At 32.1% G+C, this 27,566-nt stretch overlaps 1 protein-coding gene across 2 annotated transcripts; it reads left to right on the top strand.

Annotated features, from left to right (window-relative positions):
* The first annotated feature begins 193 nt into the window (after positions 1–193).
* Positions 194–20,796, top strand: LOC145741305 (reversion-inducing cysteine-rich protein with Kazal motifs-like). 2 transcript variants are annotated; one of them, XM_082558870.1, is made up of 22 exons: positions 194–649; positions 982–1,040; positions 1,599–1,682; positions 3,540–3,573; positions 11,013–11,089; positions 13,883–13,974; positions 14,164–14,339; positions 14,915–15,162; positions 15,314–15,416; positions 15,569–15,695; positions 15,817–15,966; positions 16,103–16,239; positions 16,369–16,497; positions 16,611–16,796; positions 16,884–17,006; positions 17,146–17,320; positions 17,853–18,006; positions 18,142–18,285; positions 18,402–18,537; positions 18,940–19,107; positions 19,615–19,757; positions 19,844–20,796. In XM_082558870.1, exons 1-22 carry the CDS (start codon positions 565–567, stop codon positions 20,081–20,083), a joined length of 2,970 nt encoding a protein of 989 aa, XP_082414996.1. In that variant the 5' UTR covers positions 194–564; the 3' UTR covers positions 20,084–20,796. The 2 variants fall into 2 exon arrangements, with proteins under 2 accessions (XP_082414996.1, XP_082414997.1); XM_082558871.1 differs by lacking the exons at positions 194–649; positions 982–1,040; positions 1,599–1,682; positions 3,540–3,573 and adding an exon at positions 9,708–10,201.
* Positions 20,797–27,566: the final 6,770 nt, after the last annotated feature.

The following is a 27,566-nucleotide window of genomic DNA, read 5'->3' as shown; positions in this document are numbered from 1 at the left end:
CGTAGAAAGAACAGTAGTGCGGTTCGAACTCTAAACCTATGTGAACGTGCGTCATCTAACTTTGTTAAGCTTAGTTATTTCTTTACCTGAAGGTGTCGCTAAGGAGCAAATAAGAAGATACTTTGCGACTGCGTTCCTGGAATGTAAACAAACTCATGAGCAGATGACCGACAAAAGAAAAGGTTGATACAGCGAACTAGACATTTGAAACTTCAAAGAGCATCGCGCTAATACGGTTACCGCCGCGCTGTTACTGTATATATTTCGCGTGAAGATAATACCTAGGAAGCCTACTTCAGTATCAATCAGTTATATACACAGATTTTAATCTTAGCCAGTTTAAATCGCGGTAAGATTTGTTGCCTTAAACTGGTATCAAGTTTTATCGCAAATCCAATAATTCAATCGCTTCATTAGTAGTTCAGCTATGAAAAGTTTAAAGCAATTAAGCATAAGCAGAGAACGCACCCTATATATATATTGTATAGCCTGTGCTTTGGGAATTAATAAAGTTATATTATCAGATTAAGTTTAGTAACTATGTAAAGCTGTAAGTCGTTAGTCATGCAACGATTTAATTTATTTTCGATGTTTATTCTGATTTCTAATGCCTTAGTAAAAACCTCTTCTATTGAGGTTCAAATTGGAGGTAAATTAAAAGAAGACATTTCTAAGTGTTTTTTAAGTAAATATTAAAAAAGTGTTTAAAATATTATAAAATATGTATAAAACTAAGTGAAACATTACTGAGTTTAAATCAGTATACCTAATACTAAGTATTCATTTCTTAAGTATAACAAGCACGCGTTGTTGGCTTTTATCGTATCAGTTCAAACCCATATCTGTCGGACAATATTTATTCTTCTGACAGAGGGATTAACCGCGCGCTGTGTACGAAAGAGCGTTTTTGACACTGATAATCACGCTAACAAACACTATTAACATAGTAGCCTGACTAATTATTGCTTTACGTTTTTTTAGAACCTTATTGCTGTGGATATGCGACGTCAAACGAAGTGTGCCATGATACTTGTACCCAGGTATAAAATATAACATTGTTGGAAAATTTTTTTAAAAGTTTGCTCATAAAAAAAATAAACACATATTAAATTAAAATAATAAATTAACGTTGTTGTAAGGTTATTTTGTTATCGCTAGGTTAATATGCAATCAATTCTTAGTCCTAAATAGTTTACTCATAAAATGTTATCAAGTCAAGTTTTTAATCTAATGCTAACAAACGGGCTTGTGTGTTTAAGGCAATGCAAACCATGCTGCTGTTTCACACAGGCCTAATGTCGCCACTGTTTAGTCTGTAAGGCATTCAGTGTTCGTTAAACGACACTTCTTTAAAATCAATTATCTACCAGTTGGTTATTATAGCCGCATTATGCCAGCTATGGCAGCCCTAACTGTTATCAATTTGTCATGTATGCATATTGTAAGATTCCTAGATAGCAATAGCTGTTTATCTTTATTGTTAATATGCTATGACTAATTGCCATATATTTAATTTAAAATTCAGAAAAACTTTATTATTGTATAGTTATAAAAAAAATAAAAAAATTTGACTTAAACTTTGATATTTTTGTTGTTAGCTCCACATTCCACAAAATGGAAAGTTTTTTCAAGAGTTGCAGATTTTGTTCCCGAGCAAATGTCCCCAAAATGATCCTAAACTGGTAAATTACTAATAAATATACTTAACAATATGTATAAAAATAAAAAAAAGTTGTTATTCCGATTTTGTATTTGGGCCCGTATATTTGTCAATACAATCTAATATCACTACAAAAAGGAGGAGAAAAAAATTTGATCAATATCGATTGATATACTTTTTATTTAGTCAACACTCCACAATTAGATTTTTATTAAACATTAAACCTGACTTTCTGTAAATATTTCAAGGTTTTAAAATGAAAATTTGCGGCTAATTTTTTTCGCTAAATCTCAACGTGTCAATCGCTTATATTTACGACGTCATTGTTTAGAATAATGAAAAAAAAACAGAAATGGCGATGTTATATTTTAAATCAAGGTATATTAGATTTGAAAATGGGAACGGTACCAACAGGGTTATGACGTTTTGATTGTCATCAGATAAACAATTCCTCTGACTTAATAGTATGGGCGGATTTAATTTGCGATAACACGACATTTTGATTTCTTAGCTCGGGCTCTTCACGACATACTCGACACCTGCGGCGTCTTTCTTATAGTTGTCATAGCACTTCTGTTTATGACAAAACAATCACAAGATAGTCATAACCGAACTGCAGTGATTCTGCTTATCCTAAACTCTCCCGAAAAAAACTAGTGTTTGTGCAGGCTTTTCTCAATGGTCTGCACTCTTCTTAAGTGCCAGGGTACGATCCACTTATATGCAGTATAATAAAGACTTCTGGTATATTTCATAATGATATAAGTTATGATGACTGGACATAAAACCCTTAATTGCGGTTAGACCTTTCTATACCGACTGCAAAACGTTTTTAGGACTTTAGATTAGTGTTATAATTCCGCAAAACGTATGCATTGTAAAATTCAAGAAAAATATAGTCGGTTATGCTAAAGCTTGCGATCAAAATTTGAAACACGCTCTGCCTTTCCGCGCATATTAACACATTACGTCACCGAATATTTTACCTAAATTAAATTTCGTGATTGAGTTGTTATACGGACGATTTAACAAAAATGCACGATCTTCATAGCTCGCGTGTGGCGAACAATGATTGTTATGGAACGATATGTTTGTGATCAATATATATGACGCGGTGAGCTCGCATATACAAAACTATATTTTCATGTGGTTTAAATGAAAGGACGCGTGTGGTCCCACGTCTTACAAAACTTCGACTTTGGTTAAAATTTTACAAACCCATAGGGAATACCTAGATGTACTAATGCCATCATTTTGTTCTGAAGACATCTAATGTGGTAATAGTTTTCAAAAATAGCATTAAATTTAGTATCCTAATATCTATACGACATTAACATATTATTCTAAATTGTGACTTTATAGGGTAGTATCTTATGGCCGGCCGGTATAGCTTTACCATAATTTAATGTAGTATCAACCTAACCGTCAGTCAACGAGTATTAGGGCTTGAATGGAGTAATATTAACTCACGATTACCTAGGGAAGCCCATTATGCTTTATTTCGCTTCTTACAAAACTTTCCGTTAACATAACATTACACAGGAGGTTGAAACTACATCATATTTGTCCGGATCTCATTTTTGCCTTTGTTAACCCATGTCCATATCGCCGGTATGGACTCTATACAAAGTTTACAAAAAAAATTTGAGAATTGTTACAAAATTTACCAATAATCGCATTTATTAAATATTTTATAGCACTGTTGCTACTCTTTTTGCATGTTTTTATTACATTTACAAAAATTTTTTGATAAAACCATTTTTTGTGTCGTATTAAAACAAATTATTGTGTTATGTGATTTTAGGCACAGGATGTTTTCAACTCATTTTGTCGTTATAATGTATGAGATATTAAACTAATTCGATCTTTTTCTTTTCAGGCCGAGTTTTGGAGATGTGTGAATAGAAATAACGGTGAGTTTACGATTTAATTTAATTTTTAACAAATTATCCTTGATTAATAGGTCATGTTGCAGTACTTATAGGGTATATCATTTTTTACTCGCCATAATATAAGCGTATGCCATGTCACAAAAATATTTTCTACCCTATAACAAACTTAAAATTCTAATTTCCCGACCCAAATCAAACGTTCTAACTCTTTAATAACCTCCGCCTTAAATTTAAGTTTATTGTGTGGGACTGGTTTGTGTCGCGGTCGTTAAAGAGTTTGCTTGAGTTGCATGGCTGGAAATAACGAACGAACAGAACACTTTTTGGGTTAATGTTTTGACGAGAAATTAATCCAAGCATGGGCCCATTAGGGGTCCTGACGCTCCCCAAAATATTTATAGAATATATTTGTTACAATTCTATGTCGATCTGACATATTTCTTCATTTGCTAAGAGATTGATAGCGTGGTATTATTTGTAATAAAGCGCTCTTGTCAGCGCATCTTTATTTATTAAATCTCCATACAATTTCGAAAACGGAAATCATTATAGCGCGATTCTTTACTTGGAGACTTTGTAGCAAAATGTCTAACGCTAATTAATTTTAAGGTGATTCATTGCTTATGGCGTGACGTCATTTTTTTGAGTTTTAAAGACTTGAACGGGTGGTAGTCGGATTCCTTACAAATTACCCCATATTTGCGACTGTGCCTTGTAATTGGCAGTCAGGAATACCCTGTTGTTATAGCGGCATGGCAATGATAGGGCCCATATGGTGCACATATACAATAACTATAATCCTTACACATTCATTCCTTTCACGTAATTATATACCGATCACCGGACGATGGGTTTTATTCGAAACACCCGAGAATTTATTTCGTGCCTCTATGACTCTAAAATATATATTGTTGGCTAGGGTATAATTTTATTTTGTCTATACACCATTACTTTTCAAATGGTGTACATATTTTCGTCGGGGTAATACTATAGATTCATCAGACTGGCCTTTATAAAAGGATTTATGAGCTTACCTTCTAGAATAACGCGTTATTGTTACTTTATCGACCTATAAGTTCAAAATGTTGCTTCTTATAAATAAGAAAATATTAAAATACACAACCAATAGAAATCCTTATATTTTTTATGGTATATATTTGTATGTTCAAATTACGAATAATCTCGGGACGACAAAACATTTTAAAAATACAATAGGTTTTTTGTATATACGTTAAGCGAGTCATTTATTGACTTTAAAAACAAGGTTACCTATAAAAATTCACCGGACGCTAATTATCCACTTCCCTTTATTATCAGATGTTAAGCTAATTTGCAGTGTACGCTTAAGACTTTTGTATAGGGGTCTAATTTGTTTGTTGTTTTGCCTCGCCCCCGTGCTATGCTCGAGTTAGTTAATGTGCGCTTAGGCTTTCAACCAACCCTGAAGCCTGGTGACTTCCTTAACAATTCTACATCAGAAGTCCATGAGATGTTTCCTATTAATTGACTGTAAATTTTACTTTATATCATATTATGATTGGTGTACTGATATGTCATAATTCAATTGGGTTGGGTTAACTTTAAACATGGTTAAATGCTATATTCATAAACACATGATCTCACGTTTAATACCCAACTATATACATACTTCATGATTTTTGAAAATTGGTTTAAAATATAAGGTATTATTTTAAGGTTTGTTTTTTTTTTAAATTTTATTATACATATGATCTACATCATTAGCATTTATTAAAGGAATTAAAAAAATTCAGGTTTTTGTCGCCTACGGCAGATCGGTTTAACACAATTTATATTTGGTTAGTAAATAAAGGGATTAACATGCGGAGTAATCTGAGAGTTTCTGTACTCAAGAGAGATGTTTGTATTAACATTTGCCACTTATCAGAAAAACAAATTTCGTTTCGTTTAAGTTAAATTCGAAAATTTATGCGAATTTTTGAACCGCTGTTTACCTGTTTGCAAGTTAAATATCCACCTAGCCAAGATCGGTTATTTATGAAGTCATTTAATTAAGTTCTTTGTGATTTATAGACTATATTAATCGACTTTTGCTGTGGTTTAATAACATGGAATATTCGGCAATGATCAACGGGGTAATATAACTTGTTTTCAAAAAAACGCTTGGAATGTTTTTCGTGTGTGAAAACGAAAAACCTGGGTCGCATTTCTAGCACGGGGGTTAATCTACTTTGGCCTACCTGCTGAGTAGCTTATTAGGTTTCTCCCTTTTGTTTAGCGTTTATTTGGCCAAGACGAAATCGTTCGAACCAAAACAATCGTCGCCGTTTTAACGATATAGTTTAACTTGCTAAATAGTGCCATACTTAATGTAAAACTCAACGAATAGGACACCGTAAGTCGCATACGGGTGACTGACCACGCTTGGCATGACAAATCATAACACACAAAAATTTTTGAGTAGATCGAAAGAGTCAATATACTTATAAGAAAAAATATGCGTTAAATTTATCGATTTCGAATTCAATATGATAGTTGCTCACATTTTAAAAGGGTTTTGTATTCTTCAATGTGTAGACATTGATTTTTGTTTAATTTTGACTATAGGTAAAATAAGAGATTTTTAGAGTGAGATAACGAAAAGTAAATATAACATTTCCGCTGTTTCTTTTAAAATAACAATGTTTTGATACAAAATATATTGACCACGACGTTTTTTCTTGGCGCTGTAAAACCGGCCGTTAGTTGGTGCAAAGGAGCAAAAAATTATTTTAAAAATCCTGCTTCAATATTTTAGGCACATTCACACTTTCACATTTCAAAAATTTTAATTTTACCACCTTGCTTAACTAGTTTACCTTTATTTGTTTTACCAGGCACATAGTATTCATATTTTTTTTTGTTTTTACGATCACTAGCCAGGGGCAAGTTAAAGGTAACGAGCGAAACAATCAAGTAGTCAATGATAATAATGTTATAGTTTTGATTTTATCTATATTGCGAGGAAACCGTTACTATGAACACGACGTCATTGCTTATTTACTTTGCCCCATTTTGGTTAAATGGTAACTACCTAGAGGACCGTTATCACTAGATCGGTAATTGTGTTATCATAACTTAAACGTTGCAATCAAAGCCAATTGGTAAACGTTTTGAGCCTTGATGGGGTCGCGGCAATTTTTGTCAGTTGACATTTTTGTTTGTTTTATTAGGACTTAACCTAAAAACTTTTTATAAGACTAAAATTTTTCATAACTTTTCTATTTTTTTGGAATTTATTTAAAACTTAAAAAATTTTGTCAGCAATTACCAATAAAAATTTATGCTTTGAAATTTGTTGTCGAAAAGGCGTTTTTATAACAAAAAAAAATTAACCCATGCTCTAAATATTTTGCCAAAAAAAAATTCCAATAAAAGCAAAAACAAAAACAAGTATTGTGTTAAAAAATAAATAAAAAGCATCCATCGTCAAAGGATTGAGTTTGGCTATTGAGGGGAAAGCACGATTACCAAACTACTTAACACAAACAAAATAAATTCACACTTCCAATAATAATAATATATGCGCATATAAGAACATGGTTTGTTGACAAACTCGGGAATTCAATTTCCTACGTTTTCAGCCGCACCTGTGGTATATTAGTGCGCATTATACCCGGTTATTAGAACTCGTTTTCCGTGCGAGTTTCCGCCCCTACATTGTGTTGGAACCCTGCTATAGACCAATGTATGAACACCTTGGTCCCTTTGAGACCTTACACGTCCAATGATACGTGCGCCAAATGTGCCATTGAAAATTAAATCAACCAACAATAACATCGCCCCCGAATTCCATTAGCTCCGATCAGAATAATGCGACCTTGATTGGGCCTATATGGCGTTAATGGCGATAACTTTCTAAAGAAAATTACGATGCTGTGCTAACTTGTTTATGTTTATTTGATTCATGTTCAATGGCATGAGATCACGCGACGTGCTCCCTGTATTATTCCTTAACACGTTCTGCGATAAAATTAAATTTGTATTTTCTATATTAAAAAAGGATAATTTGTTAAACGTGCCTACGAATTAGATAACAAATTAAGAATTTGATGTAATTTGTATTCTTAGAATTTATGAGATGTTTTATGGAAGTTGTGTGAGTTCGTTTAAAATTATTTTAAAAAACTACAAAAGTTGGAGGAGTGGTGTTGTGGGCAGTTTAAAATATTTAAAACAATGATAAATCGCGTTGGTAGGTCCTGAAATAGAATTTTACAATTTGAGGAAAAATAGAAAGTATTAGTTATCGTATTGTCATTTGAACCCAATTAGAAACGCGATACGCGGTATGATACAAATCCTAACATAACAGCGGAATTATAGATATCGAGTTCCCGTAGTAAAGGAATACAAACATAGCAAAGAAAAATAAGTAGTTGGGTACATATATTGGATTTGAAGTGTGTTATTAATTACCTTGCGCTATAAATTCAGTTAGCCAGCAGTGTTATAAGAGGTGTTATTATAAGACAATGAGAAAATTATTTTTTTAACCCCGCTTGGCCAATAAGTTTATCGCATCTGCTCTCGTGTATGTTATTTCATTGTCGACCGACAATCGAAAATTCGGCGCCAGCTTCTGTAAAGTTGCTTCTCCGGAATTGTCTTGCCATTGTTGTGTCACAATAGTCCGATGTCGACTCGTAGACAATGCGTGTACTCAAGGGTAAACTGGGGTTCGTGGGCGACTAATGGGGGTAAATTCCACTCTGCTTTTATTGCAAGTTAAACAGGCAGGCAGAGTAATGTGTTGTAATTGGCGAATGTTGTGTTATAACTAACACCTGTTATTACAGTCCATCTATATACCGTTCGAATCAAAGGTGCTTTATATAAATAAACCTCCACACGTCACACCTGTGTCTTTTTAGCGGCGCGATATTAGTGACGTCACTTTCATTAAGCAAAATGTCGTCTGGATTTGATATGAATATTTAATGATTGCCAGGTTGGTTTAGGCTTATTGTCGAACTTTTTATTATTTAGCGTTATTGCGTTGAATTTTATGTCGCTTTCCTAATAATGAAATCGCCAGTTGTTTTCGCGCGAGTTTAACCAAACAAGTTGATTTAGCAGCGGTTAAAACGGCGAGGAAACGACAATTTTATTGTTGTCCACAGCGCTATAAAAACGCAATCGCATGTTATAGCTATCGTCACATTAAACTGCGCCTAAAAGGTTGCCAGTAGTATTAAATACACGGCGAATTAGCAGTAATGGTTAACTAGATTTTAAATGAAGGCCGAACTTGCGAATTATATTTGAGAAATGAGTGTTATTGTACTATAACCGTCTGTCGGATGTTTTCGTATATATGAAACTTCTTCTTAGCGAACCGACCGCGCTAGTTTGAGACAGTAACTAGAGATTGATGAACTGTGGCGTGCGACCTCACTTCAGTAATGACAGATACTTCTCAGTTTGTGACAAATGCGTAAATTTTAGTGCCCTTGATTTCATATACTAGGATGTACAGATTGTGATGTGTTAAAAAACAGCTGGTTTAGTTAAGACTTACTATTGTGCTTTATAAGATACTTATACCAGGCCAACTATGATTTTAAATAGCGAATTTTATTAGTATATTGGATTTAGTCGAGTTATCAGATTATTAAATTAGATTGATTTTTTAGTTATTAATTTGACATTAGTATAAGGGCACGCGCCTGTCTAATACTCTTTGGATTAAAACGGGGAAATTATTTTTGAGTCAAAAGAATGACATCTGATTTATTAGAACGCAGCGGATATATCTTAAGAGGTTTCAGCTTTAGCTTTGTCTAACAGAAAAGATTAACACAATTTTCTCTGAATATCCTGCCCTATAATTTAATATCAGGATTTATTAGCTTTATAGACAATCTGTTTTATTTTTAAAAGAAAAACGCCATTAAAAAATTAAAAAAAATTAATTTAGTTTTTTAGTTTTAATTTTTTAAGAAGGTTACCAGTAAGTTAGTTAAAAAGTCTGAAATTTAAATTAAAAACACAGTTTAGGGATACGTTACAAAATGTTGTTTAAATTGTAACTGTACAAGTTGTTAAAAGGTAATATTAAAAGATGTCATAATTTAATTAACACTTTATTTAAAGCCATGTTATGCTAACTATAAAAGCACTTAGGGACCACTACATAAAGGTTAGGCAATTAGGTGTAGAATAAGAAGTGAACTTGGCATTCATGCAATTAAGCTACACAAGACATTACGAATATTGTCACAGCTGTACTGTTTATAATATACAGTTCAGAAGTTTTCGATAAGCTATTGAGAAACAGAATACCTAAACCCAGGAGAGTGTATGTTATTTAATGAGGCTGCTTAAGGTATGTATAGAAATACAGTGGACAATTTACGTTGCTCTTTTCTTGTAGGTTACTTTTTCCAATATTCTCCCGGGAAAAGAGAATAATAACATAGGCTAATAATTAATTGCTAAATGGTTCTGAGCACCTTTATGTAAATTATTACAAGAAAAAAACTATAACTTTGGAAAATTAATGAGGAATGTAAACTTGAAAAATTTTATTAACCGGAATCAGTAAAATTGATTTTATTAAGAAGAGTAAACAAAATGAATCTTTCTTCAATGTTGGAAGTTTTATTCGTTTCTCACTTTTTAATTTTTGGTAAACGAAAATATTTTTTCATAACTTTTTTAAAATTGAATAATTTTTTTGAAATTGAACAAAGTATTGTATTTAAAATGTAATTATTTACAGACTCGAAATTTTTAAATTTTTAAATTTTTAGACTCGAAATTTTTAAATTTGTTTTCGCTTAATTACAAGGAAAATATTTATTTATATTTGCTTTTAAAAAGAAATATGTTAACATAGGCGTTTATGTAATACAGAATTTATCAGTTAATTTTACCATACATTTCTAATTAACAAACAATTCACAACATTACATTCACACGCGAAAAAATTCAATCATTTACAAACCTGCAATGTTTATATTCCAACATCACAATATTTCAACTTCCCATTAAAAAATCGCCAACAATTAAATCCTAATGTGATGTAAATAGCTAATCCTCCAAGATTATGACGTCACTCATTGTGTGGCGCGAACAAAATGTCGCCAAAGAGTTATTAATAATGGTTTGTTATGACGTAATCAGCGTGAGATTTTCAAGATTTGTAGCGCAGCAGGTTGCCCCGTTGTTGCATGTAAACCTTTAGTTCGCTTCGTCAGGCAAATTACGACGTCATGTTGTCATGGATTATTGAGCACACTTGTACAAAATAATAAATGTTAATTTAGATAAATTTATGTCTATAAACACATTATTTTTCGTATTTTTTTCCAATTTTATAAGGACCTTGTCAAATATTACATGAACATAATATTTAAACCTTTTTTTAATTATTTAAAACGACTTTTTTATTTTTATTTTAATATTTGTTTTTAAAGATATTTTTTTTTTATTTAAAGAAACTGAAGGAGGTTGGGTTGGGAAAAGATGTTGTGAAAAAACAGTCACCAACGAATGCAGAAGTTCATGTTTGCTGGTGAGTTAAGTTTAAATTAAAAAAAAGTTTTTACATAGAATATTTCAAAACAACCACATAGTAAATTAAAAATGTAAAGTTTTACTTGCATTGGGGAAAGGTATTTTATGAAACGTTTTATCCTTATCACGATAAACTAAAAATTTAATAAAAATAAAAAAGCCCCACCTGTGCTAATAGTTTTTGAACCTTTAATATAAAAATCACAACTAACTCAGTTTCCACAACAGATCTTATTAAAATCACAAAAAACCGTTCGATTTTATCTTTTTTTAATATAAGCAAAATTTACGAACGGATACGTCACCAATTTCGAATCACAATAAATTGCGTGAGGGAAAGTGCGACCTAGATTCGATCTTCCGAGCCCCGAAAAGGACCGAGATATAAATAGCAATATATAAACATGCACCGATATATTTTTATTGTCGCAAAGGTGAAAGGTTAGGCACACGTTATTGTCCGTTAAGCGCGATAAATAACAATGTACAATGTTGATTTTTCCGTTTAAAAGCCCCTTATACAATAATCTATGGGGTAAAGGTGATTTATAAAAAATTTATAAACAACTTTTCTTTATACCGGAAGGCCAAACATCGTGGTGGTTTGATACCTTTATCTTGTTCATTTTCAAATATCTAGCATATTTGTAACTTGGACTTAAAAATTTGCACAAATGTATACTAGTTTGTTGATGATTGAATTTCAAATATTTTATATCAACAAATCTAATTTCAAATAGCAAAAGTGTTGTGATATTCTCTTATATAAAAACAAGATCCTGCGATGCGTCAAATTTTGATTTTGCTTCTTTCTACAAAATTATTCCGTTAATACCTTAAGAGCCGACTAAAAACACAATCCAGTCCCGGAAAGTGGCAATTGTAGGCGACCAGGCGTGTTAGATTGTTTAAACAGTGGCCAGAGTCCCTGCTAGGGTGTGTATCTAAGACCCTAAATAGTTTTTACAGGCAGTTCTGGAGACATAGGCTCGACGCCGTGTAGGCTTAAGCCATATAAAATTAGTCACTGTATGCTTAATGTTTTACCTATACCAAAACGCGACCTTATTAAAAACAAACAGGGTAAATATCATTTTTTATGACCCACCCGAGCCCATAAATTTACGATTTCGTAAAAGACTTTATTCAATTTTAAAATGTTTGCAATGGTGTAAATTGTCTTCCTATACTGTTTATCGTACGTTGTAAGGACTTATTTTGCGTAACGGTTAGATTAAAAATGAGTTATGTTTTACTAAATACGTTTTTGGTCGCTTATCCTAAATTTACGAGAACGTCGTTTGCACAGTCGTAAAATTCAGAAGAGTTAATTTTCTACTTTTTAAACATGTTTATTTTGTCGTGTACTATATTAGTTTTAACCTATGCACCTATCTGCCTTTTGGGCTGAGGTAGTTTGTTCCTTTTTATAACTTTTAAACATCCAACTAAATTCAGTTTTATGTGCCTAATACCCCACCTTTTTAAAATATCATTGAACCTTCTCTGACGCAACTATCCATATATCAACGTCAGCAATGATTATTTTTGCAACACCGAGCTCTGGTATCCGATCCTTTATTCTTAAGCATTGTTGAAAACATCAATATGAAGACAATAGGCGTTGTCTGCAAACCTTATATCTCCATAAACAATATATAAGGATAATGTTAACCAATAGTAAATGGCTCATGTGATCAAAAATTAAAAAGTTGTTAAAAAAGTCACGGGGCTGTAATTTAACCACAGACACTTAGAAAACGTCTTACAAAATTAAATTCCTGTCATAGCACTTGGCCTCATTTTTTCGATCAACTTGTTCGTTCATTAAACCTTGGCAACACTTGTTTATTGCAAACTTACATACCTCGCATGTTACTGCAAAATCGAACAAATGATTTTGTGTTGCATGTGCTGGTGACGTCATTGCACCATTGTTGCGAAGTGTGCAAGGTCGCGCATGCGCACGAGAAGCGTATACGGTTACCACCGCGATTGGCTTTTCCCATGACTTGTTTCCGCATGCTAAACTTGGCATTTGAACTTTGTGATTAAGTATTACTAATCCTGTTTGTATGTGATTTTAAGTCATGTTTACTGTAGGTGTTACATTTTTTTAAAAGGAATAACATAAATTAATATGATTTCTCTTAAGTGTATTTAGAAGTAAATAGTTCCAGATGTATATAACAATATTTTTTTATTTTGTCGCCTTACTTTTTATTTTAAGGCAGTTTAAACCTTTAATCCAAACAGACTGGATTGTTTTGGTCAGATTGAAAAAGCAACCACATATATTTTGCCCAAAAAATATTGTTAGGCTACTGGTAGATTACACTTATAAAACATAATTTATAAATGTAGAAAACGCAAACCTATCTTATATCTCTATTCGTCCTTAAACCAAATCCCCTCGAAAATTAAGTAACTATGTCGATATAATGCTATATAGCTATATTAAGACATTTTGTTATGCATCTCAATAATTCGCTTACAAGGATTTGCAAATCAAATTATATTTCCTGAACGTCAAAGATTTACATTTACTATAACTAAATTTCGTCTAGGATAACGTTAAATTAAATCGTAAGGTCAACAGCACTTCAATTTTATATGCCAGCTAAATTAATGAAATTTTCAGTTCCAAAATTTTAAAGTGTCGATTTTTAATTAAATCACTAAATAACATGTGCTAAACGCATTTAAAACAAGAACTACGTTACATGAAATATTGTGTTTGATATATAACTGCACATTTTTAACTAGTAAAATAATATTTTATTTTTTATAGGCCAATTCTAGTGCAGATATCGTTGGATCTTGTATACCGGACGACGAATCCAATTTATATGAATGCATCTTACATAAAGAAAGCAAACAAAAGTAAGATAAACAAAATAGTTTATGTGAATTGGTAAAATGACATCTCAAAAATACTGTGTATTGACTCTTTTTAATTTAAGCTAGCTCACCAGTTAGCCTACTACAGAATTAAAGCATTAACCGGTAAACTTTGTGAAATTAGACATTATTTGGTTATTTTTATTTCATAGAAGTATTTTGTGTATTTAGATGTTGTGGAAAACGCTACACAAACGCTTCACATTCATGTCGCCGTCATTGCGACAAAGCATTTGAGGACGGACCTATGCGGAAAGACATTTCACGTATTCGCAACATTTGCGATGAAAAAATGGCCACCTGCATGGAAGATTACGCAAGCACAATTATCTCAACCTCAACAAAAAGTAAGTTTAAAATAAAAATGGCGACTGAATTTTAACTTACCTTAATTTAGTATATTTATTATTTAGTATTGCTAAACAAAATATGAAGCAACTTTTGACAACTTATTTGTTGAGAAATATTGTAATAAATAATTATTGGCTACCAGCATAGTTTTAAAAAAAGTAAATGCAAGTCATTGTAGACTGAGCTACTTTTCGATATGTCGATGGCTATTTACCGCCTTTCACCATACGCGAAATCGCCACCAGTATTTTGTTTGCTGGCAAGCGCTTCAATCAGCAAATGGATCCCACGGGATTTTTTTTGTATCCGCTTAGCCAGTATTAATAGGAGGTCGCATTAAAAAGGCGGAACATAACGAAAACAACGGCAGTAAATTACCGGCCATTTCCGCCATTGTCCTAATTGTTTACTACCTACCCTAAACGAGTGTTTACACATATTGCAAACATTAACCACAAACCGTGTCAACGTTGTAAAAAATTGTAGGACTAAGTACGTTGTTTCTATGCCTTTTTATTTTTTAAATAAATTGTAAATATTTAAATAATATATATTTTGTAATTTTCAACAGAACTACATTGCTGTGAGCGGGCATCGAACGACGAATGTCGATCCGGTTGCAAACACATCCTCCAGACCGAACTCTCCAACAAAAAGATCGTCCAAAAGATGTCAGAGGTTTGCGGAGAAGTGATTCCTCACGAACCGATGTGGCGGTGCTTTTTTGCCGGCGAGCCAAGAGTAAACGGTAGAGAGGTAAACACAGTTTCCTGCTGTGAGCGAGCCCTCTCACCTACGTGTAGAGAACTCTGCCTAAATGTAAGTCTCGAAATCTTTTCGCTTCTATTTTTATAGAAATTTATTGTTTTTTTGGAGTTAAAATTTAACTTTTTAAGGTGATATTGGCTTCTAAGATAATTATGCAGTATTGTACAAATAACTAACTCGACTTTTATTTTAATTTGTGTAGATTTACCGCGACCCTTCTTCAGATTCCCACGTTTATAAATTGTTTGATATTCAATGCAGATACCCAGGGTCCGAAGTCGAATTAAACCAATGTTTAAACGAAAGTAAATACTTAATTTTCTGTTTAAAAGTAAATTTTAGTTTGGCATTTATAAATATGTTGCTACGAATGTGCTTAGTATATAAAAGTTGACAATTTGATAATATAAGCATGATTTGGATTGCTACAAATCATTAAAATATATATGTGTTGTAGTCGATGAGCCTTGTGAGATGGGGTGCAAAGCTAAAATGTCGTTTTGTGAAAACTTCAACCACCGTCCAACTGAATTGTTTAGAAGTTGTTCAGCAAAAGGAGATGAAAATGCAAGAGATGAATATGAGTAAGTCAAAGCGTTTATGATTACCTAATTTAAATTAAAATTTGTATTTTGAATTTTTTTATAAGCTTGTCAGTTTTAATCACATGTTAAACCATTTTATTTAAATTAAATTTATTTTCAGCAAATGGTCTGGTGGTGTTATTGCTTTACCAACGCACTGGATTCCAATAAAAAATATTCAACAATGTGAACCAGAAAAGTGGAAAGCTGTTGTGTGTGCACTACATATTAAACCTTGTGGATATAGATCTGGACATTCTTTTATTTGCAAGTATGGCTTTGTGTTTTATTTTCTTGCTAAGATTTTATTGACATTGTAGGATAAATACTGAAATTAACTTATTAACCAACATGGAGCAACACTTCTTTAGCACTTAGTAATTCTTACCTTAAGTTTGATTTTTTAGATCGGATTGTATAGAACTGATGGAGAAATGTGCCGACAAAACCAGATTTGGACCCGAATTAACAATTGAGGGGATGTGTGAAATGTTCTCTCCAAATCACATGCAAGATAATTGTATTCGCCTGTCTACATACACAAGTAAGATATCCAAAAAATCTGCTTAACTTAAACAAGGTTAAAGATGTACTATTATATTGACAAACTTTATGTTAAAACACGTTTCTTAACATTATATAATACATTAAATAAATAAACTATTTTTTACAGAGCCTAGCCAAACAAATATACAAACTATCGTAACTCAACCGTGCAATCCAAATCCATGTAAAAGTGGTCACGTGTGTATTATTAACCGGCATCAATGTGTGAATTGTTCAAAACACAAATGCGTGCCTGGTAAATAAATTTTTGCAACCAATCAATCTACTTGAAATCATTTTAATTTTATAAATGTTTCTGTTTTTAAAACTTGCATTAAAAAACAATAGCTTAAATTTATATTTCATTAGGTTGCAAAATGGGATACGGTTCGAAGATTAGTGTGTTACATGGTTCCTTGGTTCGTTTGCCAGATTCAACCAGGGGCGAGGGTTGCTACAAGACTTGTATATGTTTAAAAACTGGATTGTATAAATGTAAAACTATACCGTGTAACGCGGTGCAGAAAAGCTGCAAACTTGCAGGACAAATTAAAAGTAAGTGAATTAAATTTTTAGAGTTATGTAGTAGTAACAGGTTTAAATTTAAAACTATAGGTAAATAAAATATTTTGTACCTTGTAGGTCATGGAGCCAGTTTCAACGTGGATTGCAATTTTTGTAATTGTTTTAGTGGTAATGTCACTTGCACTAAACGACAATGTTTAAACGCTGGCAGTACAACAGAAGAAAAAAATCGTTTTACAGGTGATAATAAAAAACTAAAGGATTAATTTTTTGGCAAAATTAGCTTGCATCATCTACAGCTTAACTTAGTTTCCTTTCTGTTTTTTAAATTTTTGTTGCTTATTGAGACCTAATTACAATACTTTATTACATTTCCCAGGTATGCCGTGTAACTGTCCAGGCGCATACAACCCTATTTGTGGTGCGGACGGACAAACTTATCCAAACTCATGTGTAGCTATTTGTATAAGTCAACCTGGGTCCACCTTTACTACTGGAACATGTTTCGGGAAGGATCCATGTAAACCAAATCCGTGTAGTCATCATCACTATCGGTAAAAACTATTTGCTGTAATATTCATTAGAAATCTGATAACAATGCAATAACAACTTTAAGTAAGAAAATAACATTCCAATGCAATTTAATCTTTTAACTTAAACTACCTTGTTGTGTTGTTGATTTTAAAACCTTGAGTGATTTTTGGGGAAGGTGATCTGATATATTCGTGCTATTTGTATGGGACAGGCTCAGGAGAAAATAGTGTGTTATTAATGTGGCTCAAACAGAAAAAAATTTTGGCCTGTCATACGATGTCCGGCACCAACTGGTTGGACTTTCTAATAATATTTTTTTTTTGTTTTCCGTATCATCTTAAGGTGAAAGGTTTTATATTTTTTTATTAGGGAAGGGTGTGCTGTTATGACGTGTTTTGAGCTATCCGTAAACGCCGGGCTCAAGGGCAAATAGTGTGACGTTGGTGTGGCTCGAACCCGAAACCTTTCGGCTCGTAGTCCGACGCCATGACCGGTTCGCCACACTACCGAAATTTCTAATAATATTTACACCAAAAAAAATTTTGATTTTAGATGTGTGGCGACACCTCGTGTCTGTGTTACGTCACCGGGCGAGTGTAAGCAGTATGAGTGTATACCAAAAAGCAGAACGTGTCGAAAATTACTGGAAGGAAAATCTCCACAATCAAAACGCTATCTCAGAAGTCATCGGGTGCAAGTTTTACCTGTAAGTTTTAATGTTTTTCGACTTACTGTAAAACTCAATATTATAATATTTGTTTTTTTATGCACCTTTATAAATAAAAATTCTGCCTATTGAAATGGTTAGACTACAGTTTTAAATTATTTTTTTTAAATTTAGGAAATATATTCTTCGTCTTATTTTTTTTCTCCTACTGCACTTGCTCTTACTGATAACGCTGTTTGTGACGCCAACCAAGTAAACTACCTTGACGTTTGTAAATTACCCAAGAAATCAAAATTGGATTATAAAGGAAATTGTGAGGTAAAATCACTTAGCCAAAACAAAATAGGACTTGATAAATTGACTTTAATATAAGAACTTATAAAATTGGAAAATCATTTTATTATTTTATTAAATTCTACTTATTTATTTTTTAGGAGTCGTGTCGATCACGTGATAATAATTTAGTTTGTGGATACGACCGAGTGACGTATAATAATTCATGCGTTGCCAAGGGTAACAGGGTTTTAATTGACCACCCAGGTCCTTGTAGAAGAATTCAAAATGGCCAGGGTAAATTATTTATATAAAAATAAAATAAAATTAATAATTTTTTTTGGTATTAAAATCCTTTTAATTATAAAATATTACGTTTTTATTTGATTAAAATTATAAATTGTTGCCGTTTTAAAAATTTGATTTTACTCTTAAAATTTAATCCGTTTAATCAAAACAGGATTTAAGTAATTTCATTCGTTAAAATATTTTAAATGGGCGCTGTACTTTATGTGTTAAAATGCTTCAATGAACATAAGTGTATACATTTATTAAAGTGCATTTTAAAATAATTTTGTTTTAAAGTTTTTTTTATTTTGTTATACTACCAAAATTTTTTAGTGTACTCTTAAGATTTTATCAACTTTAGTTATATATAAAATGGTTGGTTTGTAAAACAACTTTTTAATATTTTGGTAGATAAGGTAAAGTCAGATCCATGTTATGGAGTCATCTGTCCACCTCTTAGCAGAAAAGGTTGTTCGACAATTTTACCTCCGGGTTCCTGTTGTCCGTTGTGTGGCGCTATGATTAACGCACTTTTAAACCCTGACCACCTGCAATCTATTTCCCACAGCATGTGGAAGGGTAAGTTTTTAGTTATGGTATTTGTAGCGATTTAACTCTGATATTTAAATACTTTGGTTTGGGTCCTTGTCCCTTCCATATAGATTAAGGCGTACAGTTATACTGGTTTAAGTCCATTCCCACAAAACAATAAATAAGACCCCACACACCACCGAGATAGGCACATCAAAGTCTTGGTAACGTCATCCGCGCCGTGTGTGTTTATTTTATTTAGAATTTAATGTCGGTCACGCGTGCACCAGAAAATGGTCGCCTGTGCAATTTAAAATTTTGTTTATAACATCAAAGCTGCACATATCAATATATTGAATTAAACTGTTTTCAGAGTTGTTTTAGTTCATTTTTATCATTGGGTGGTGTATTCCTTGCTATGTTATGGTATTTGGTAGTTTCCAATTTTAAAAATATCATATGAAAAAAATAACAAACTTCAATCATTAATATATGTATATAGATAATTTATAGTTTTTTACATTTTTTATATAAATTCATTTTTTGATTTTTTAGGTCCTGTTACGGTGCGAGACATTATGTTAGTTATACAAAGACAACTTCATGTTTTGGAATGTGACATTTATGGCCACTTGACAATAGATGGCGATCTAGCTATGATAGTTGTTTCTTCTCTGCAACATCCAACCGTACACGAGGTAAGAAATCAAGATTACCTTTTATTACTGAAAAATACATTTTTAAAAGTTTTTTTTGTAGTCAACTTTTTTTTTAATTTTGTTAGATGGAGGCATGTAATAGAGAAGCCGAGCGTTTGTTTCAGCTGATTGTTAGCAGAAGTCCAACTCTTACTTCATACGCTATTTTGTGGCCGATCACAGCAGCCACGATAACTTGTGGCGAAAACAGTGGAAGTTCAGGTGTACATATGACGTCATTTCTAACTCACGTCACCGTGACGCAATCAATCGTAATAACATGTTTAGTTCACGTCTTTATTAGACGATTTTTCTATGTCACTTGACAATGTTTCTCGAAATAACTTTTCTGTAAAAATGCAAAAATTTTTATCCACGAGTTGCTAAGCTGAGAGATCAAAGTCGAATAAGATAGTTTAGTGGAATAAGGTGTAACCTCATATTTCAGTTATACATAAATTACATTTTTATATTTCAATTTGTTCACTTTTTTTTTTTTTAATTTAAAATTGTCAAAAAAAAATTTAGTTTCTGTTACGGAGTATCAACATTTTACTAACAAATTTTTCAAAATTAATTCAAAGTGTGACTTGCCATTGCCAGAAACAAATACTTTTGCCTTTGTCTATTTATTTCTACCTGAAATATTTATCTTTTACGTCACTGTGTCATGTGTTTGTAATCTCCCTAGAAGTCAATAACTTTTTTCAGAAAAAAATTAAAGAATATTGTTCTAGTAATGGGGAAATGTAAAGCATTTACTTATTGTTCATCTATTTTAGTTATTTTTTGTTTAAATTAATTAATACGGTTAGCTGTGCTAACTTTTACCCCTTGTCATATTTTGCACCTTTTTAATACATGAAGATGTATTCTTGGTATTTTTACTTGATATGTATAAACAGTTTTACGTACTGATTTGTTTATATATTGCATTCATATACCGTAAAGGCGATTTTTGTTGTTTATTTTTAATTTTTTTAATTTACTATTGTTAGAAATAATATATGAAATGTGTTTAATATAAAGTCGACATTTATTTACGTGTAATATAAGGTCTGAATTGGAAGACAACACATTTTAAAACCTCCAAAGTTGTAAGGTTAATATATGATAAAATCATTTTCAAAATCAAAAATGTTTTTACTATTCTTCTATTTTGTAAAATCGAACCCGAGGAGACTGCTTACTAGTCTATTGCGTTACGCGTTAAGCCAACTTGGCGAATGGAAAATGCATGTTATTTTGTAATGATATGCAGCTAGTGGAACATGTAAAACAAAAAAAACTAGATTTAATTGATAAATAAAAAATGGTTCGAAATTATTTGATTATTTTTAAAATTAATCTTTATTGTAAATAAATTTATAGACAAACATTACCTAATTAAAAATATTAACTGAACTAATTAATCAAATATTACGTATACCTTTTTTAATTATTACACTAAAAAATTATAATTTTTTTTATTGTTCTTCGCTTAAGTAACAATCTTTAGTTTTTATGGAATAAACAAGCATTTAAATAGTTATTCTATTTCAAAATTCAAAAAAGTAAAAACAAAAGTTATTCTATTTCAAAATTCGAAAAAGTAAAAATAAAAATAACTAAATTTATTTAATAAATAAAATATGGTTCGAAATTATTTAATTATTTTTAAAAACTATTAATAAATAAAGTTACGCACAAACATTACTTAATTATAAATTTTAACTAAATTAATAAATCAAATATTACGTATTTAGTTATAAAACTAAAATCATATTAAATGATTGTACTAAAAAAATTTCAAAACAAAATTATTTTAAATGTTTTTAAAAAAAATTCCTTTTTAAGTAATTAATATTATAATATAAAACGGTTACGTCTATAATATAAAACTATTTATTATGTTTTATAATTTAAAACATAATAATGAAAATATTCACAATAAAAACACGTTTTGAAATCTAAGATTTCGAAGCATAATAATTATTACAACAAAAATAATCCCGACTAGTAAAATCGTGGTAAAAAAAATTTGAAATGTTACCAAAGAAAAGCGTAATTCGTTTCAGGCAATCAGCGCCGAAATTAGCGAAGCGCAGAATTTAAGAGAAACGATTTTAGGTTTTGTGTTAAAACATGTGGTATATAGTTTAATAGTAAGTTTATAAAGCTAATATTTAATTAAATATTAAAAATTAATAAAGTTTTCTATTTTAAATTGTTTCGTAAGATAACGACGTTGTTAGTTTTTTATAATTTGATTAGTTAAGAAACTATTTCTTTATACGCCTTTAGCATAATGCGTTGCGGATGAATACAACTGACGTCACAACTGACGTCACAACTTGACTTCTTGGATCGGCTTGTCCGCCATTAAGTTTAAGTTGGTCTGTGTTCAGGATATTTGTTTTATGTTTTAGCTAAGTTAAGAGTTTAAGCCATGTCGAAAGCGTCTTTAGGACGAAGCCATCTTTTTCTTTAACAAATCGAGTTAAGTGAATTATTTTATAATTTTTAGTAGTTATTTTTTTTGGGTATATGGTGTTGTTAAATTGGTTATGCAGTGCGTTAGGGGTAGGATCGTGCACGTATCGATACATTCGTTGTTTTAATGTTTGGCGTATTGCGTTTAACAGTCCGCGTATTTATTAAACAACACTATTTGAAAGCGTATCAATAAACAATAACTAACTAGACATTTTAACTGCCCCCAGTTTATATTTGCAGTTGTAGATGACGATCTCGCAGAAAGGGAGTGTCTGATGATGATCTGACAAATAGGTACTAATTAGGCGGTGATTTAAAGAGAAATTCTACGGTGATTTAAGGAGAAATTAAAGAGTTGGATGTGGGCTTCAGGTAGTTGTAAATTTAGGCTTTGATAAGCTGTGAGGAAAAGACAAAAAATGTGATTTCTTAATCATCCCGGTGAGATATTTGTTTTTCGAAAAATATATATATATATTAAATTGATAATAAATTTATTTATCATTGTACAACTTTTACATGTTTTCCTCATAACCAAAGGCCTACACCCTAGCTTTGAAGGCTATGGTCCAACTTGTAAAGTTTTAAGATATTATTGATTACAGATATTATACTAAAAATGACCTAAGACTAAGATCAGCCTAGTTGGATTAGGCTGGTCGTCAGTCTTGCTTTAAATTGAATTCATGCGCGTGTTGCAACACATTGCTCCGTTCGTCGCTTCAGTTTGCGTCGCTATCGTTGTTCGTCGCTCCCGTTAATCGCCGCTTTCGTTGTTCGCCGCAATCGTCGCTTCCGTTCTTCGCCGCTTTCGTCGATCGCTTCAGTTGGTTACGCCAGTTTGCGTCAATTTCGTTGTTCGTCGCTTCCGTCGCTTTAATTGTAACATTGTCAGTTTGCGTGCGTCGATTCGAGTCGCTTTGGCTGTAAAGTTGTCAGTTTGCGTCGGTTTAGTTGTTTCTTTTCTAAGGTTTTAGATGACAACTTTGTGGAGCCGAGGGTTCTGATGATGATGATAAATGAGAAAGAGAAAATAGGTAACCTATAGTCCCTTGACCAACCAGGTAAAATGTTAACTAATTAATTAATATTTTTTCTATTTTGACATATTCTTATTAAGGTTGCAGACGACGATTTTGTGAAGCTGAAGGATTTAATGAGGAATAAAGAACAACATCTGGAGGATCTGATGATGATTTCTGATGATGAACAAGGTAATATTTTAACTAATTTTAATTTTTAATTAGACATATATAACTGCTTTTTAGCTTTCTTTGTAAGCTTTTAGATTTCAGATGACGACCTCGTGAACCTGGAGAATCTGATGAGGAATAGAGGAACATCTACAGGATCTGATGATGAATTCATGAAAAATGAAGAAACATCTGAAGGATCTAATGAGGAATCGAGAAAGATAAGTAACATGCAGTCTTCTGAACAACAAGGTAATATTTTAACTAATTTTAATTTTTAATTAGACATACATAACTGCTTTTTAGCTTTCTTTTTAAGGTTTTAGATTTCAGATGACGACCTCATGAACCTAGCGGATCTGATGAGAAATAGAGGAACACATGGAGGATTTAATGATGATTTCATGAAGAATGAAGGAACATCCGGAGTATGTAATGAGGAATCGAGAAAGATAAGTAACATGTAGTCTTCTGACCAACAAGGTAATATTTTAACTAATTTTAATTTTTAATTAGACATACATAACTGCTTTTTAGCTTTCTTTTTAAGGTTTTAGATTTCAGATGACGACCTCGTGAACCTGGCGGATCTGATGAGAAATAGAGGAACACATAGAGGATTTAATGATGATTTCATGAAGAATGAAGGAACATCCGGAGGATGTAATGAGGAATTGAGAAAGATAGGTAACATGTAGTCTTCTGAACAACAAGGTAATATTTTAACTAATTTTAATTTTTAATTAGACATACATAACTGCTTTTCAGCTTTCTTTTTAAGGTTTTAGATTTCAGTTGACGATCTCGTGAACCTGGAGGATCGGATGAGGAATAGAGGAACATCTGGAGGATCTGATGATAAATTCATGAAATATGAAGGAACATCTGGAGGATGTAATGAGGAATCGAGGAAGATAGGTAACATGTAGTCTTCTGAACAACAAGGTAATATTTTAACTAATTTTAATTTTTAATTAGACATATATAACTGCTTTTTAGCTTTCTTTTTAAGGTTTTAGATTTCAGATGACGATCTCGTGAACCTGGCGGATCTGATGAGGAATAGAGCAACACATGGTGGATTTAATGATGATTTCATGAAGAATGAAGGAACAACTGGAGGATGTAATGAGGAATCGAGAATGATAGGTAACATGTAGTATTCTGAACAACAAGGTAATATTTTAACTAATTTTAATTTTTAATTAGACATACATAACTGCTTTTTAGCTTTTTTTAAAGTTTCAGATTTCAGATGGCGATCTCGTGAACTTGGGGGATCTGATGAGGAATAGAGGAATATCTAGAGGATCTGATGATGAATTTATGAAAAATGAAGGAACATCTGGAGGATGTAATGAGGAATCGAGGAAGATAGGTAACATGTAGTCTTCTCAACAACAAGGTAATATTTTAACTAATTTTAATTTTTAATTAGACATATATAACTGCTTTTTAGCTTTGTTTTTAAGGTTTTAGATTTCAGATGACGACCTAGTGAACCTGGCGGATCTGAAGAGGAATAGAGCAACACACGGAGGATTTAATGATGATTTCATGAAGAATGAAGGAACATCTGGAGGATGTAATGAGGAATCGAGAAAGATAGGTAACATGTAGTCTTCTGAACAACAAGGTAATATTTTAACTAATTTTAATTTTTAATTAGACATACATAACTGCTTTTTAGCTTTTTTTTAAGGTTTCAGATTTCAGATGGCGATCTCGTGAACTTGGAGGATCTGATGAGGAATAGAGGAACATCTAGAGGATCTGATGATGAATTCATGAAAAATAAGGGAACATCTGGAGGATGTAATGAGGAATCTAGGAAGATAGGTAACATGTAGTCTTTTGAACAACAAGGTAATATTTTAACTAATTTTAATTTTTAATTAGACATATATAACTGCTTTTTAGCTATCTTTTTAAGGTTTTAGATTTCAGATGACGACCTCGTGAACCGGGCAGATCTGATGAGAAATAGAGGAACACATGGAGGATTTAATGTTGATTTCATGAAGAATGAAGAAACATCCTGAGGATGTAATGAGGAATCAAGAAAGATAGGTAACATGTAGTCTTCTGAACAACAAGGTAATATTTTAACTAATTTTAATTTTTAATTAGACATACATAATTGCTTTTTAGCCTTTTTTTTCTCTCCCGTTGATCGCCGCTTTGGTTGTTCGCCGATTTCGACGCTTTCGTTGTTCGCCGCAATCGTCGCTCGTTGTTTGCCGCAATCGTCGCTTCCGTTATTCGCCGCAATCGTCGCTTCCGTTATTCGCCGCTTTCGTCGATCGCTTCAGTTGTTACGCCAGTTTGCGTCAATTTCGTTGTTCGTCGCTTCCGTCGCTTTAATTGTAACATTGTCAGTTTGCGTGCGTCGATTTGAGTCGCTTTGGCTGTAAAGTTGTCAGTTTGCGTCGGTTTAGTTGTTTCTTTTCTAAGGTTTTAGATGACAACTTTGTGGGGCCGAGGGATCTGATGATGATAATAAATGAGGTAAAGAGAAAATAGGTAACCTATAGTCCTTTGACCAACCAGGTAAAATGTTAACTAATTAATAAATATTTTTTCTATTTTGACATATATAACTGCTTTCCAGCATTCTTATTAAGGTTTCAGACGACGACCTTGTGAAGCCGAAGGATTTAATGAGGAATAAAGAACAACATCTGGAGGATCTGATGATGATTTCATGAAAAATGAAGAAACTTTTGGAGGATCTAATGAGGAATCGAAAAAGATAGGTAACATGTAGTCTTCTGAACAACAAGGTAATATTTTAACTAATATTAATATTTAATTAGACATATATAACTGCTTTTTAGCTTTCTTTGTAAGGTTTTAGATTTCAGATGACGACCTCGTGAACCTGGAGAATCTGATGAGGAATAGTGGAACATCTAGAGGATATGATGATGAATTCATGAAAAATGAAGAAACATCTGAAGGATCTAATGAGGAATCGAGAAAGATAAGTAACATGCAGTCTTCTGAACAACAAGGTAATATTTTAACTAATTTTAATTTTTAATTAGACATACATAACTGCTTTTTAGCTTTCTTTTTAAGGTTTTAGATTTCAGATGACGACCTCATGAACCTGGCGGATCTGATGAGAAATAGAGGAACACATGGAGGATTTAATGATGATTTCATGAAGAATGAAGGAACATCCGGAGTATGTAATGAGGAATCGAGAAAGATAAGTAACATGTAGTCTTCTGAACAACAAGGTAATATTTTAACTAATTTTAATTTTTAATTAGACATATATAACTGCTTTTTAGCTTTGTTTTTAAGGTTTTAGATTTCAGATGACGACCTCGTGAACCTGGCGGATCTGATGAGAAATAGAGGAACACATGGTGGATTTAATGATGATTTCATGAAGGAACATCCGGAGGATGTAATGAGGAATTGAGAAAGATAGGTAACATGTAGTCTTCTGAACAACAAGGTAATATTTTAACTAATTTTAATTTTTAATTAGACATACATAACTGCTTTTCAGCTTTCTTTTTAAGGTTTTAGATTTCAGTTGACGATCTCGTGAACCTGGAGGATCGGATGAGGAATAGAGGAATATCTAAAGAATCTGATGATGAATTCATGAAAAATGAAGGAACATCTGAAGGATCTAATGAGGAATCGAGAAAGATAAGTAACATGTAGTCTTCTGAACAACAAGGTAATATTTTAACTAATTTTAATTTTTAATTAGACATATATAACTGCTTTTTAGCTTTCTTTTTAAGGTTTTAGATTTCAGATGACGATCTCGTGAACCTGGAGGATCTGATGAGGAATAGAGCAACACATGGTGGATTTAATGATGATTTCATGAAGAATGAAGGAACATCCGGAGGATGTAATGAGGAATCGAGAAAGATAGGTAACATGTAGTATTCTGAACAACAAGGTAATATTTTAACTAATTTTAATTTTTAATTAGACATACATAACTGCTTTTTAGCTTTTTTTTTAAGGTTTTAGATTTCAGATGGCGATCTTGTGAACTTGGAGGATCTGATGATGAGGAGAGCAACATCTGGAGGATCTGATGATGATGATTTCATAAGGAATGAATGAACATCTGGAGGATCTAATAAGGAATCGAGAAAGATAGGTA

The sequence above is a fragment of the Corella eumyota genome, chromosome 2 (assembly GCF_963082875.1).
Source record: "Corella eumyota chromosome 2, kaCorEumy4.1, whole genome shotgun sequence".
Classification (NCBI taxonomy): Eukaryota; Metazoa; Chordata; class Ascidiacea; order Phlebobranchia; family Corellidae; genus Corella; species Corella eumyota.
The sequence above is the reverse complement of the archived record's forward strand: the minus strand, read 5'-3'. Positions and strand labels throughout refer to the sequence as shown.